Genomic DNA, 14,606 nt, shown 5'->3' on the forward strand with positions numbered 1-14,606 from the left:
GTGAAAAAGACAGTTTTTCCTTCTAACAACATATGAAAAATGCAGTCCTATATTTTTTAACCTAATAAAGTCATGGATGTTCTAAGAAGGAAATAGACCAGAGAATTTAAAATTATTTCAGAATACACAAGTATGTCTCCATTTGGTCTTTCTATGGGTGCTGAAGACTGAAGAAGCCTATTTTTGTAAAACAATATTTTTTTAACCTGAGAAAATATTAAATATTTGCTGTAAGACATGGGAATGTTAGAACTCAAAGATGAGTTTCCTTTAGGAATGCAGCTCCAGGTAGGTGACTCATGCTCCAGTGGATGACCCTACACCCATGCACAGACAGACAGAGCAAACTGGACCCGGTGGCTATGAGACAGAGCAGATGAAGGTGGGAAGGTGGGAAGGTGGGAAGGAAATTCAGTACGGGAAACTGGTAGGCGTGAGGGGGAGGGACTAGGGGTGAATCTGAATCTAGGCATGAAATTCCTAGAGTAAATTAACATTATATTCAAAAGTAAGAAGCACTGAAATAATTTTATCTTCTAATAATTACATTTGGCTGTATGTTTCTTATAGGGTACATTTAATAATTTCCACACAGGGCATAGAACAGAATCTAATTAGGACACCTCAATAGTGCTTCATACCTGATATTCTGTTGCATATATCGGTCGGGGTCCTGAGCAGTGAGCGTGGTCAGCATGGTACCTGCGTGGAGGCCTTCCTCTTGGCGAATGATTTTAGGATTTGGGGCAAAATAAGGATTTTCATTGACATCAATAACTGTCACGGACACAGTTGCTGTCGACTGAGGTGGGTGCTGAATCCCTTTAGCTAATGGCACTTGGTTTTCTGCAGCAACAGTAAGGACAAACATCCTATTCGTTTCAAAGTCAATTGGCTGAAAAAGAAGAATAGAAACCATTTTTTTTTTTTTTGTAGAAGTAAGAATATTTCGTTCTGCTGTTCATCTGTCTCTGAGTCTCATTTCCAAAACATTAACTTTTACCCTTCAGTTAGCAAAAATTTCTCCCGTAATTTCTGGAAAGCATGCAGGATGGTCTCATTGAAACTCACCCTGACAGGGAGATTTATGTCCCTCCAACACTGCATGTGATTGTTGCAGGGAGCCATTTATTTAGATGTCTGTAGAAACTAGATTTTTTTTTTAAATCAACACTGAAAACCAAAACTAGTAAATAATCCGAGGTCAGTGAGAACACAAGGATTTATAATCTCAAATATTGGGGAAAGACTGCCTTTCATCATGTAAGAAAACTCTCACTAGTCAGCAATGAATTGGAAAAAAAAATACTATATAGCTAAAAATAATATATAATTAAAAATGCTATACAATTTTTTTTAAATGAGGTTAAATCCTAGTCTAGTTTAAGCGTCTCTCTGGGCTGGTGAGATGGCTCTGCAGGCACGCATGCTTGCCACGAAGCCTGGCTGGCCTGAATTCCATACCCCGGAACCATGATAGAAACAGCTGATTCTTACAAGTGGTCCTCCGACATCCCACACATGTGTCTTGGCATTCACATCTCTCCACCTCCAAAACAACCAACCAATCATTCAATGTAAATAAAAAGTATCTTTCATAAATTAAAATACACATTGTGGAATGAAATGTGTTTACACATACTCCCCTTGGAACAAATGTTTTATAGGTAGATTTTTTTGTTCTCCTTGCTAAGCAAACTAAAAATCTGGCTGTCGTCCATAATAACTGTGAATATTTTGCAGGATTTTAAAACTCCCACATGAGAACACTCCAAATGATTAATGCAATGCATATACTAACTGCTAGAGTCTCACTGAATCCTCTGTCACTAGAACTCTGTAGGAATTTCACTCTGGGTTTCTCTTAGTCAGTGAGTAAGAGATTACCAGTGTGTTTGGTAGTAACAGGGAAGGTCAGAGGGTATTTTCCCTTGCTGCTGTTGGTAATCTAAGAATGACCAAGAGCTGAAGCTCACGAGAAAGCTATGTAATTAGCACAAAATACAGCAGCATCCTACTACCCCAGATATCTCCAAATCATCAAATCCTCTGCAGTTTTCTCTTACTCTAGAGCTTTGAATTCTGCATGCCCACTGCAAATACTTTAAGCAAGACAGGAAAGAAGCTGGTAAGGCTGTAATATGTTCAATGACTGAAATGCCCCTTATGTACATTTACTTATGTTAGTGATGCCTGTGTAGTTTGAGACCTACATCGTGTGTATCAACCTCATTTGTCCCTCACAAATGCACAAACACTTGGAGGCTGTACTCAAGGCTCCTTCCATCAAGGCTGTGTAAGTGGGGATGGCCACACAGCTTTGCAGGACAGAACTGAGTTGCAAACACAGAAAATTTAGTTCTGGGCTGGCAGCATGGTTTCTTATTTGTCATGTGTCCAGGAGATTTCCAGCCCTCATGTGGACACAGATCATAACTCCTGGAAAGCAGAAGTTTCTGTGATGATTTCTCTCCAGGGCTGACAGGTGGGTTCATGTGATCAAGTGTTTTAAGGTGGAATGGATGGTAACCTGAAAGGCTTTTTACAACGATGCATTTGTTATTATTGAAGAGCTTTCTCTTTGGGCATGCCACCATATAGTTCTGTTTCTTTGTTTTTACAATCAAATATCAGAAAGCTACTCTTGTTTTTTGTTTGCTTCTGCTTTTTTGAGTTGAGGTTTCTCTGTGTAGCCCTGGCTGTCCTGCAACTCATTCTGTAGACCAGGCTGGCCTGGAACTTCCAGAGATCCACCTGTTTCTGCCTCCTGAGTTCTGGGATTAAAGATGTATGCTACCATGCCTGGCTAGACTAGAAAACTAGTTTCTTAAAGTCACAAAAATAGCATTTAAAAATAGTCATGTAAATGCAAAATCTTTATAAAATGTAGGCCCCCCGACCTACTTGTTCCATTTTACTTTTGCGATTTGTCTTCTGTCTTTTCATTCATTTGCTCTCTGCCCAAACTCCATGAGAACAAGCACTGTATTCCTCCTCTCCCCTTTTCTTCCTCCCACTGCCCTGGTGGGGACTGAACTGAGAACCTGGTGTATGCTAGACAAGCATTCCAGTTATCAACGGATGGCCAACTCTTTGGGATGTGAAAGGCCACTAATGGATCAGCTATATTCACTTAACTTGCCTGAAGACACCATGTCTTCAGAATGGTAAATCTGTACAAATTGATTTTAATTGTGGTGATAATGGGAGAGAATTTATGTTGTCCTCAGTGTCAACATAAATTAAACATTAACACATAATGCACTAAGTAGTCAGGAATTCCAGACTTGGTGGCATTTAAAAGAAAAAAAGGTCCCAAGATTCTACAGCAAAGCAATAGGAGAGGGCACAGGCTGGTGCCGGCTAGGTAGCTGTCTGAGGTCTGTGGTCCAAAGGACACTTACTTTTACCACTGTGACTAGCCCATCATTGCTGTTGGGGTCTGTCAGGATGGCAAACCTTCCTGTAGGGTCTCCACCACTGATTCTGTATGCCGCATTCCAGGCCGGCGTGTGGGGCTGATCTTTGTCCGTGACAGTTAGGTTGGCTACAATGACATCCACCCTGTTCTCAGGGACTTCTCCGTAGAACTGCAAGAAAGACAAACGTCAGTCTGAGATGTGGCCCTCTGAAGGAGAAGCTGCTGATGACACTGCCTTGATTTTAAGATCTGCACTAAACAAGGAGATAGGTAATGCTGGTAATCACCCAGTTTATGTCTGGCTAAAAGGAAAAGATGCCGCCCAGTATTTTTTTTCCATTTATGCTGCAGTTTCATTAGTATTAAAATTAGCATCCATTTGTGAATATCAGTGTGATTAATGTGAGGTCCAGAGAAAAGACTTATACATAGGAAATAACTTGACTCGGGATCTAGGTAATTACTTGCTGGAAAAGTAGAACAAATCAGGCATGGATTTCAGGCATCTGAAATGTTGGAAGAATTCTGTTACCACCACACCAAGGTATTTGTTACACACAGAGTATTTTAATTTCTGTAACAATAACTGGGGGTGATGAGGATCTACAGTTTTCAAATGCCCATGCTATAGAAACATCTGAGTCAATGGCCATTCTTCTATCAGGGCAAGCAAGTTCCATTTCTGTTTAATGTATTTATTATTCATAACAAAACTTCTTCCAAATAGACCACACTGCTGAAGCTCTTTGAGTGACAGGTTGTACTCACAGTCATGGCAGTAAACTCTGGAGGATTGTCATTGACATCTGTCACCGTGATGACGGCTGTGGCTGTGTTTGAAAGGCCATAAGTGGGATTGCCTTCCATGTCGGTGGCTTGAATTATTAACGTATACTGTTGCACTTTCTAAAACGACAAAAAGATAACAGGTTAAATGATGCTAATTCCTCAAGAAGACATAACAGTTGTTCTGCACAGGGCTCTTTATTACCCACAGAGAGCACGGCATCCTTCGTTCTGATTAACATGACTTGCAATTTCCCACATGCAGTTGACTTTAACTCAGGAAGCACAGGTCTGGTCCTTGTCTGGGGAGATTTAACTGTGTGTATTCACTTTGACTCTAGAGAAGGAATGCACTGAAGACTTTGCAGATGTGTGAAATTCATGCCTGAGTTGAAGCCTCCATCTGGTTTTAACCTTTCCCTTTTGCTACAAGATTGCCAATAAGTTTTCAAGTCTTTTGGCATCTCATATATTAATTTCCAGACAGGTTAGGAGAGTAAAGGTAATGAGGGAGCCAAGAAAGGAGGAAATATATGCGATTCACAAAATGACAAAGTATGTTTGCCTTCCCTTAATATTTTATATATCTATGCATATATGTTTTTACATATATTCTGTCTTTTATAATTAGCTGATAACAATATTTCTCCCATTCCTCATTAGTACCAACTGTTTAAAAATTACATAAGAGCTATTTACAGTTTTTAAAACCATCACATTTTCAGGCTGGAGCAGGTTGCTTAGAGGTTAAGAATACTTGTTGCCCTTGTAGAGAACTGGGGTTTAGAGCCCACAGGCTGCTCCACAAGTGTCTCTAACTCCAGGTGTTTGGATGTCCTCTTTTGCCTTTTGTGGGTTCCAGGCATGTATGCAGAGAACAGAATATCATATAGACCAAAAAACATCCATACACATAAAATAAAGAAATAAAACATTTTAAATACAAGTTCAACTGAAAGTTATACATTTAAATTATTAGTCCTAGAACACAACAGGTGTTTAATTGAATAGGTACATAACGAATGTATCAGCACTGAGATATAATACAGTTTCTGTTGTTTTGAGCACCACCTTATCACAGATATAGACAGAAAATATTTACATGAAGGTGATTTTTACCAAGCAAGCACACATTACTTGAAAAATATAGATTGGCAATTTTAACAAGAATGCAAATGAAGCTATAATGAATGTTTAATGAAAGTTGAGATTATCTTAAAAATCTATACTGTCAGCCAACAGCATTTTATTTGCAGAAAACCTAACCAAAAGCACTACCTAACGACATTTGAAATCTCCATGAGAATTGGCATAGAATAAAAAGGATCATATTCTTAAATGCTAAACCATTCTCAACAACAAAACTCTCTTTTTTACACTAAGCAAAACAAGTGTCCCTGCAAAGTGCAGCTCTGGTTCTAAATATAGCTGACATTATAAATGGCCACTCTTACGGGAGACCTGCAGCTTGGAGGAAAGGGGCACAAATTGTGGTGTTTGATGTTGTCATTAGAGGGAAGGGCAAGGACCAGAAAGAAATGGTATGGAAAGCCAACCTCACACACAAGAGTTTAAACTGCCGGTGGATTGAATGCCAATCTCTGGCAGATATTTACGTTAGTTTCCTCATTTCTTCTTAAAAGAAAATATATCATACTTTTTAATTGGAAAAAACCTACAGATATGTAGTATAGGATGAACCATTTTAAGATTTTTATAACCCACAACATTTCACTACAGCCCAGAGTGGACTCAATGGCTTTCCTTCTCAAGCCTATTGGTTTGGAGAAACTCTATGGTCTGACCCCTTTAACTACAGGCAACAGATAGCTCTGCTAGGGAGAAAGAATTAGTCACTCCGAGGGATGAGCCCTTTAATTGGTTATCCAATTCAAAGTGGTCAACCCTGAAACCATATACACACAAGTAACAGTGTGTGTGTGTGTGTGTGTCTGTGTGTGTGTGTAGCAATAACAATGAAAGAAAGAGGCCATCTATTTGAGTAGTGAGGTAGGAAGCAAGGGCTTACAGGGAGGAAAGGGAAGGGGAAATGATATACATTTTAATTAAAAGATAAATCTTATAGTTGCTCATTCACTTTCATCCTTTCATGGTTACTGGGAAACCTCAGGGGGACATTTGATCAGCTTCCCAACTGAAAACTACAGAAATAAAAATGTACTGTGATGGGGTCTGACAGACAGTTCAGCAGGCAAGCAGTACTGGCTGCTCTTCAAGAGGACCTGGGTTCAAATCCCCACACCCACGTGGTGGCTCAAAACTGTCTGAAACTCTAGTCCCCAGGTATCTGACTCCCTCTTCTGGTCTCTGAAGATACCAGGAATGTATGTGGTGTGCAGACATGCATGCAGGAAAACACTCATGCTCAGAAAATTAAGTGACATTTTAAAAATGTATGACTTACGAAATGCCATTTGTGTAGCTACTACAGTTCTATTAACAATGAAAACCCAAGTACTTTTCCAATTTTTTATTAGATATTTTCTTCATTTACATTTCAAATGCTATCCCGAAAGTCCCTTATACCCTCCCCCAACCCTGCTCCCCTACCCACCCACTCCTACTCCTTGGCCCTGGCGTTCCCCTGTACTGAGGCATATAAAGTTTGCAAGACCAAGAGGCCTCTCTTCTCATTGATGGCCAACTAGGCCATCTTCTGCTACATATGCAGCTAGAGACACAAGCTCTGGGGATACTGGTTAGTTCATATTGTTGTTCCACCTATAGGATTGCAGACCCCTTCAGCTCCTTGGGTACTTTCTCTAGCTTTCTCCATTGGGGGCCCTGTGTTCCATCCAATAGGTGACTGTGAGCATCCACTCCTATATTTGCCAGGCACTGGCATAGCCTCACACGAGACAGCTATATCAGGGTCCTTTCAGCAAAATCTTGCTGGCATGTGCAATAGTGTCTACGTTTGGTGGCTGATTATGGGATGGATCCCTGGGGTGGGGTAGTCTCTGGATGGTCCATCCTTTCACCAAGTTTTATTTTTAACAATGTTATAAAACATATGGATATGCAGTGTTTTCTAATGTCTAGTCTATAAAAAAATACTTATAGTTAGTTATACAAGCACAGTCGAGACAATTTTGGATTGAGTTGAGATGTTGGGTTCCATTGATAATCATTGAAATTTCCTATTGCTTCAAGTTGGTATTAAAAATCTTTAAGCTTCACATGAACATTTTGTTGGTTGTAGTGTTATATCCCTGCCATCCCTGGCCTTGGAAGCTTGAGACAGGAGGACTGTTATTAGTTCCAGACGAATCTGAGCTATAAAATGAGGCCAATCTGGGCTGTAGAGTGAGACCCTGTCTCAACTACAAAAAGTCAAAATTTGGGACACTGTTATTTCTTAAATACGATGTTTGTGAAAATCAAAGTAACCACCCACTTGATAAATAACATAGTCGCCACGTCCAAACAGTATGCTGGAAAATGCTCTTGCTGTTGGTAAGGCAGATGTGCTAGCTTATGATCTCAGCATCTGAACCACCCAGAAGGCCTTGCTTATTTAAGCATGATTGCCTGGTACTGATGTGTGACAGTTCCAAACTCTGGAAGTGCTCACAGTGCTACATGGGATGCAGGATCCCACGTAGCTTCAAGGTCTTCTGTCCCTCACTTCCTGCTCCAGATGATATAAGCTCTTTTTAACTTTGCTCATTTCTAACACCACCTCTCACTGACTAGTGCATTTTAGCAAGGCTACCTATGATCATTTCTTTTTCCCACACTTTCTGTATTTATAGTCAGTGTTATCATGGCTTGCTCCACCTCCATGTCAATCCCTCTGTCTATACCAGAAATTCTCCACCAGTGTGTCTGTGCCCAGTGAAAGAACCGTTTTCAATGTAATGACTTGGGAATATCACTGGCATATAACGGGCTCTGGCTAGGGACTCTGTGGGACATGCACAGGGCAGACCCTGCATCAAGAACCAGTTCAAAGTCTCTGTAGTGTCTGGTTGAGAAAGCTTGGCCTTGAGCAATTGCCTTTCTTTTGTTCTGGACCAAACAGGTGAAAGTCAACTGTTCAAGGACTTCTGAAACTCCTTGAGGTAAAACTGTTTTGGGTCTTGGAGAACACGCCCTACAACACATTTCTCTCACCATGTCTAACTTTTATGTCTATTTAGACTTCAATTTGTGTTTGCGCCCTGTCCCTCAACACATATACACACACCAGAAAAGCACATAAAACTACTTTTTCAAGGAACTGAAAGTCGCTGTATGAGTGATGGCATCATTATTCCAAATTGGGAAGCAAGGAATTATGGAGGATTTAAATGAAGGGATGAAGGAGACATTGAGGTCGATGCTGTAAAGGGTCCGAGATGCCAAAGTAAAGACCTCTGCCTTCATTTCAGAAGGTGTGATGAGCCATTTACCATTGGGGAGACTCAGTATGTTTGCCGATTACAAAGGGGGCTGCAGAGAAGTGAGAACTGAACTCCGTAGAAGTAGGAGATCACATGTCAGGACCAACAAGGAGGCCAGGGCACAAGTATAAGAAGTATTTGGCCTAGGAAGCAGAAAACAGTGGACTTTTCCTGCTTTTTCCCAGGAAAAAACACTATAGAACAAAAATAATGGAGAATACTAAATCAGAAACAGGGACTGTCAATTATGCCAGTGAAAAAAATGGCTGCAAGGATTTATTGAGCAACCTGTTCACTGAATGCTGAATGCACCGTGCTCATGAGATCCATGTTATAGATGCGGAGACCAAGGGTTATAGGTTAAAGAAGGTCCAACAGATCACACCACGCAGAACCCCAGATTCAAACCTGGCAGAGAAGCTGTGGGAGGTAGTGCTGTTTTCATGTGTGGTTGAATAGTCGCATGCGTTTCTTCACCATGATGGGTTGTAGCATCCCTTGAACTACGAGCCAAAAGGAACCCTCTCTTAATTAACTGCTTCTTTCAGGTATTTTGCCATAGAAGTGAGAAAACTAACTGCTACTGGTAAACCCGAGAAGGCAAAGATTAGGCATGAAGAGAAAAAACCAGAGGAGTTAAAAGTCAGGAACAGCCACTAACAGGTAATGTAACAAAGAGTCAGGAGTACATTTATTAAAAAAGCCAAAAAATGATAGGGTTGGGAGGAGTTGATGGCCTTAGATTTCAAAACCTTAAAGAACAGATTTAAAAAAAAAAAACAACAACTGCAGATTAAAGAAAAATTAAAAGGTGACTCTGGTAAGCGTTTCAACTGTTAGAGACTCCATCACTGAAAGGTGTCATACATCCTGAGAGAATGATAGTGAAAATTACTTTCCACAAAAAGGAAACTGTGAATTTTAATAGAAATAAAGGAATTCAAGCCTGTATAAAAAGTCAAAGTAATTTAAGCCCAGCCTCAGGCAGAATTACCATAAACCATCCAAGATAGATGTATTTTTTTCTTGGTGAAATGACTTTCAGAAAATGGAAGGCTTTCCATAATTTCCTCTGGTAACTCATTGTTGATTTTTAATAATTCCACTGTCAAGAAGTGATTCCTCATATCGTATCTAACCCATGCTCCCATAGCTTCCCATCTATTTCTGCATTAGTGTTATCAAGGGTGGCGGATGGTTTCCCTGTGAACTGCAGGATATACTTAACTACAATTATACCCCACTTCAAGCTTTTATCCTGCCGGCTAAATATAGCCTCTCTGATTTTTAAACATGGTTGGTCTGCATAAGGAAAACTGTCTTTAATTCTTTATGCCTCTTTCTTGCCATGAAACAGTCAGGCTAAACACAAGAGGAATCTTAGGGAGAAACTTTGTGAAGCCCTGAATTCCACATCTCACAGGAACTCTTGTGTGGAAGGAGAAATATTATAGTTGCAACCTGCACTAAATCTTCTTGATATAATCAATCTTACCCCAGGGAGAGACTACTGAAAAAATACTCTGTAATCTTATCCAAAGTATGATACTCATATTGAGTTTATGCGTGTGCCAGAATCGTGTTTCATATTATATCAGACAAGGTGGGAAGACTATGCCCAACTGTCCTTTTCTTTTTTTTCTTTGTCCAGTAAGTGTGGTGTATCCTTGTGTGACTATGCAGATGTGCATCCCTGTCTAGATCAGAGGAGGATGCCTATATATTAAACTATTGAAACAGGGTCTCTTTCACAGAACGTGGAGCTAGGCTGACCGCCAGCCAGCCCCAGTGACTCTCAGGTCTCTGCCCCCACAGAGTGCGGAGTTAATAAACACTTTGCAATGGCCAGCTTTTTATGTAGATTTGGAGATTCCAAATCAGGTTCTCGTGCTAGCACAGTGAACACATTTATCCACTGGGCTGTTTCTCCACCCCCTTGAACTTTGAGCGCACTGCAAAAATTAAATTTCTCTTTGGATGTCTGAACATTTTTCCTGACTGGTTCTGTTACTTGGTTATGATGGTTCCAGAACAATTTTGTGTATGTAACTAATTACAATGGCAATGCTGTCTTTAATTCAATTCACATGCACATTGTTGAAGTAGAGAGAACATAAAAACATCAACTTCTCAATACCTTTCAATAATCTATGTCATGGTGCATATAATGTTCCTACTTGACACAATCTGAGGTTCTGTTACAGCAAAAGCTGGCTCGGCCTGAAAATTGCAACCCACAATTTCTGGGTGTTGACCCTTTAAAAGAATTCACTCAAACAATGATTATCGATGGCCAATGGCCCTAAGAAGCTGAAAGACAACTGCCAGGACACAGAATAGGAAAAGGATGTCAAAGTTTCCTGACCAGTGCCTGGAGAAGGCACGAGATGGCTGGAGAATAGGAAGGTTCAATGTCTAGAGAACCAGGCTCAAAAGCCCTTTCAGATAGGCCATCACAAGCATTGTGATGGTACTCAGCTCTACATATCTCCCTAGCACGTTACCAAAACATGCACATTCTTGTACACTGTTAGACAATGTGGTGGTGTTTAATGTCATCAATGTTGCAGTTTCAATAGAATAGTATTCCAGAAGTATGAGTCTCAATATCACCAGCTTTAAATGTTCAACAGTAGAAGTACCAGCCTTCAAACTTGGAAAGTAACTTCTCTTAGAGTTCAGGAACAAGTTCTAATAAAGATGAAAATTTCCATGTATAATACCCACCATGAAATTCACAGGCATCCCATAGACCCAATTACATATGTATTATTTGTAGTCTCTTTAAAATGAATTTGGATACATATTACTTGACTATGATGTCTAACTTGGCTCCCCACAAAAAAACATTGACTATGAAGAAAAACAGAACTCTTAAAAAACTTTAAAAAGTTGGAACAGGAGAGTATTGGCTTAACTTAGTCAAATATCACCGAGGCTAATGTAAATTAATACCAAACACACATATCATTTATAACATTAACTTCTCTGAAAACTCCCACTGCTGACCAGAATGGAAATTAGCATCAATGCTTGCCCTAAGACCACACGCTCCTTCAGCAGAGTTTTGGGTCTGCTCACCTCTCGATCCAGACCAGCTGCCACAGTGATGATGTCCCCAGTCTCATTGTTGATTGTAAACATGTTGGGTGAAGGTGTGCTGGGAGCCTGGGACAGGATCCTGTACCGCAGCATTCCATTCAGGGCATTTGGATCATCCGCATCAATGGCAGTGACCGTCATCACATATGTCCCTAGGGAGTGAAGAGAAGTCCGATGAATATCTGTCATTTCAGGGCCCCTAAACTCAGATATCCTTAGTATGTTAGTGTGCCTCATTTTCACTTTTTTCATAACACAAACATTTTAAGTCCTTCAATATAAAAAACTTTTAAAATTCTCAATCATGGCAGTGTAGAGGTCAGTCAGGCTGTGCAAGCCCTAAGGGCTAGAGTTAATGCCCAGAACCAGGTGAAAGGAAACAAACAAACAAACAAACAAACAAACAAAAAACCACCACCAACAACAAAAAAAACAAAAACAGTTATAGAAGGTGCATGCTTGTAATCCCAGTGCTGTGGAGATGAACACAGACAGATTCCTGGGGCTTACTGCCCAGCCAAGCCAGCCTAACCTAACCAGTGTCAATTAAAGACCCTGACCAAAATAATAATATTGGCTGTTCTTAAAAAAGGATACACACTGGCATTCACACACATGTGCACACCCCCAAGTCCAGACATGTCATCATAATAAATATCATCAAAGTGTAAAAAGAAATTTAAAAAATACATGTATTTATAGACTCCACTCTTTCCATACTTAGGAAACAAATCTACTCTATGATCCCCAAAGGGCTCAATGGCCAACTTTGAATGCAAAAGACAAGAAACTCAGATGCCACCGCAAACATATTTTATGACTACCCAGTCCTCTGGTTCCATAGTAGCATTTCATGGGCTTTCTATGAGTGGTTCTCCCCAGTGCCCAAGTCAGTTTGTGACAGTGAGCTGTGTAAAGGGCAAAGCCCATTCATTCCATTGCCCCGGTCAGAAGGAAGCATGCTAGGCAGAACTGCTCTGCTACATTGGGCAGAGACTTGACACTGTGTGTGCATCATTACTGCTGCAAAGGTGAAAAGGATACTGTCCTTGACCTGGAGATTCCAACCCAGAGTATTTTAGAAACTAGATGTGGAAAGCAGTCAGCCCATGAAGATGCTAAGAGGTATTCACTATTTAGACTAGTTTGTTTTGTAAGATCTATTTAGAATTGAATCAGAAAATGTTCTATCTCTGTCTTCTAAGAAACAGAGAGCCTGAGTTTACTTTAGAAATGGAGGAAGACCCCACTTAACCCTGCACCCCAGAATTGGCTATGTCTTATTGTACCATTCAAATATCTTCTCAGAACTTGTCCCTTTCAGCAGGATATTTCAGCTGATCATGCAGCGTCTCCACCATTACTCATTCTGGAAACTTTATATCATAGATGATCGCTCATTGGCTTTTCCTGTCTCTCTCTCCCGCATTGCATCCGATGTTCCCGCAGGGCAGGAACTCTCCTATTACCACTGTGGTCAGTGCCAGGGCAGAGTGCAGCATACAGCTCCTGCTAAGCTGACATTGCGGCATGAACCGATTGTTCATACACAATTTCTGATTTAAGAACTTGGAGTCAAAATGCTTATGGCATAGTTTAAGTCAAGTGGCATGTCATATTCAAGCCCTGCCCGCTAGACTGCTTCCAAAGCACAGAAAGTACAGCCCAGAGACAGCTTTTCTCACAGTGGCCACTCAGAGGCTTTCATTCATGAGATGCCTAACTGGAAATTCATGGTCAGATATACAGTATACACAGCCTGAAAAGCTTATTCCTAACAAGGTCTGTGAAGCAGTGCAGTATGTAAAGTTTGAAACAACCGAACACATAGGGAAATGATACTTAATAGCAGAACTCTGTAGTCAAATGCCCAAAGTTTCTTCATATGTAGGATATTTGCATGATATGCATTCTCTTATTATTTATTTATGTATGTATGCATGTATCACAGTATGCATGGGAAGATCAGAGGACAACTTGTAGGAGTCAGCTTTCTCTGTCTACCAATTGATTCCTGAGGTTTCAACTCGGGACCTTTAGGTTTGGTGGCAAGTGCCTAAAAGTGCTGAGCCATCTTCCAAACCCACAAGGTCCATTTTAATAAAGACCTATTTTGTTTTACTGTATTTAAAAATGTGTAAGACTGGAGGTCATCTTGTCTGACAATGTGTCTGGAGGAGCCATAGAGGACAGAGCCCCCACACGCCTCTTTTTCCATGAAGATGTAAGGGGGCCTAGAGTTTAAGGCAGAATTGCTTCTGCCCACAGATTAGCAATACATTAGCGAGCTATAGGTATTGGTGAAGAGGCTCAGCGTTCTACAGAGTGCAGTTTTAAATACGGATATTTTATGAAACAAAATAATATCTCAAAACATCAAATCTGACCAGCTGGCCAAACATTTCCTTTTTCATGCCCTTACTGACTGAGTGCCTGGTCTGTTAGGTTTTCAGATTAAATAGGCCTCCCTGGCCAGGCTATTCTGTGACTGGAATGTTTTTAGTAAAAGAATCTGAACAGCCAGTCAAACACCACTTCACAAAGGCAAGAGGCTTTCTGCAAGTGCTGCCTCAAGGCCAGTCCACTTTCCTTATGCGAGCTGAAAGAGGGTTGTGGAGGAAGTGGCGGGGGCACTCTGGAAGTAAATACCCAGTGAATCACAGCTGTCACCAGCCCTGCCATGCTTGGGGCCTCACTGCCTGGTAACAGGAACAGCAAGTAGCTTTAGGGCTTAGTGTTGGATTTTGCTGCTGTTTCTCTGTCTCCTATAAGGGACTCTGTACTCTGTTTATTGAAAGCCTCTTCTCTTCTCTTCTCTTCTCTTCTCTTCTCTTCTCTTCTCTTCTCTTCTCTTCTCTTCTCTTCTCTTCTCTTCTCTTCTCTTCTCTTCT

General features: G+C 40.7%; 1 protein-coding gene across 2 annotated transcripts in view; it reads right to left on the minus strand.

The window, feature by feature from the left end:
• Positions 1–14,606, minus strand: part of Cdh2 (cadherin 2) — a 218,186-nt gene that overhangs the window by 38,518 nt on the left and 165,062 nt on the right. For both annotated transcript variants that reach the window (XM_021151003.2, XM_021151004.2), the window contains 4 exons: positions 11,695–11,867; positions 4,190–4,327; positions 3,405–3,590; positions 642–895 (listed from right to left, as the gene is read on the minus strand). In XM_021151003.2, the coding sequence (XP_021006662.1) occupies positions 642–895; positions 3,405–3,590; positions 4,190–4,327; positions 11,695–11,867 (751 nt within the window). The remainder of the gene's footprint in view (positions 1–641; positions 896–3,404; positions 3,591–4,189; positions 4,328–11,694; positions 11,868–14,606) is intronic.

The sequence above is a fragment of the Mus caroli genome, chromosome 18 (assembly GCF_900094665.2).
Source record: "Mus caroli chromosome 18, CAROLI_EIJ_v1.1, whole genome shotgun sequence".
NCBI lineage: Eukaryota > Metazoa > Chordata > Mammalia > Rodentia > Muridae > Mus > Mus caroli.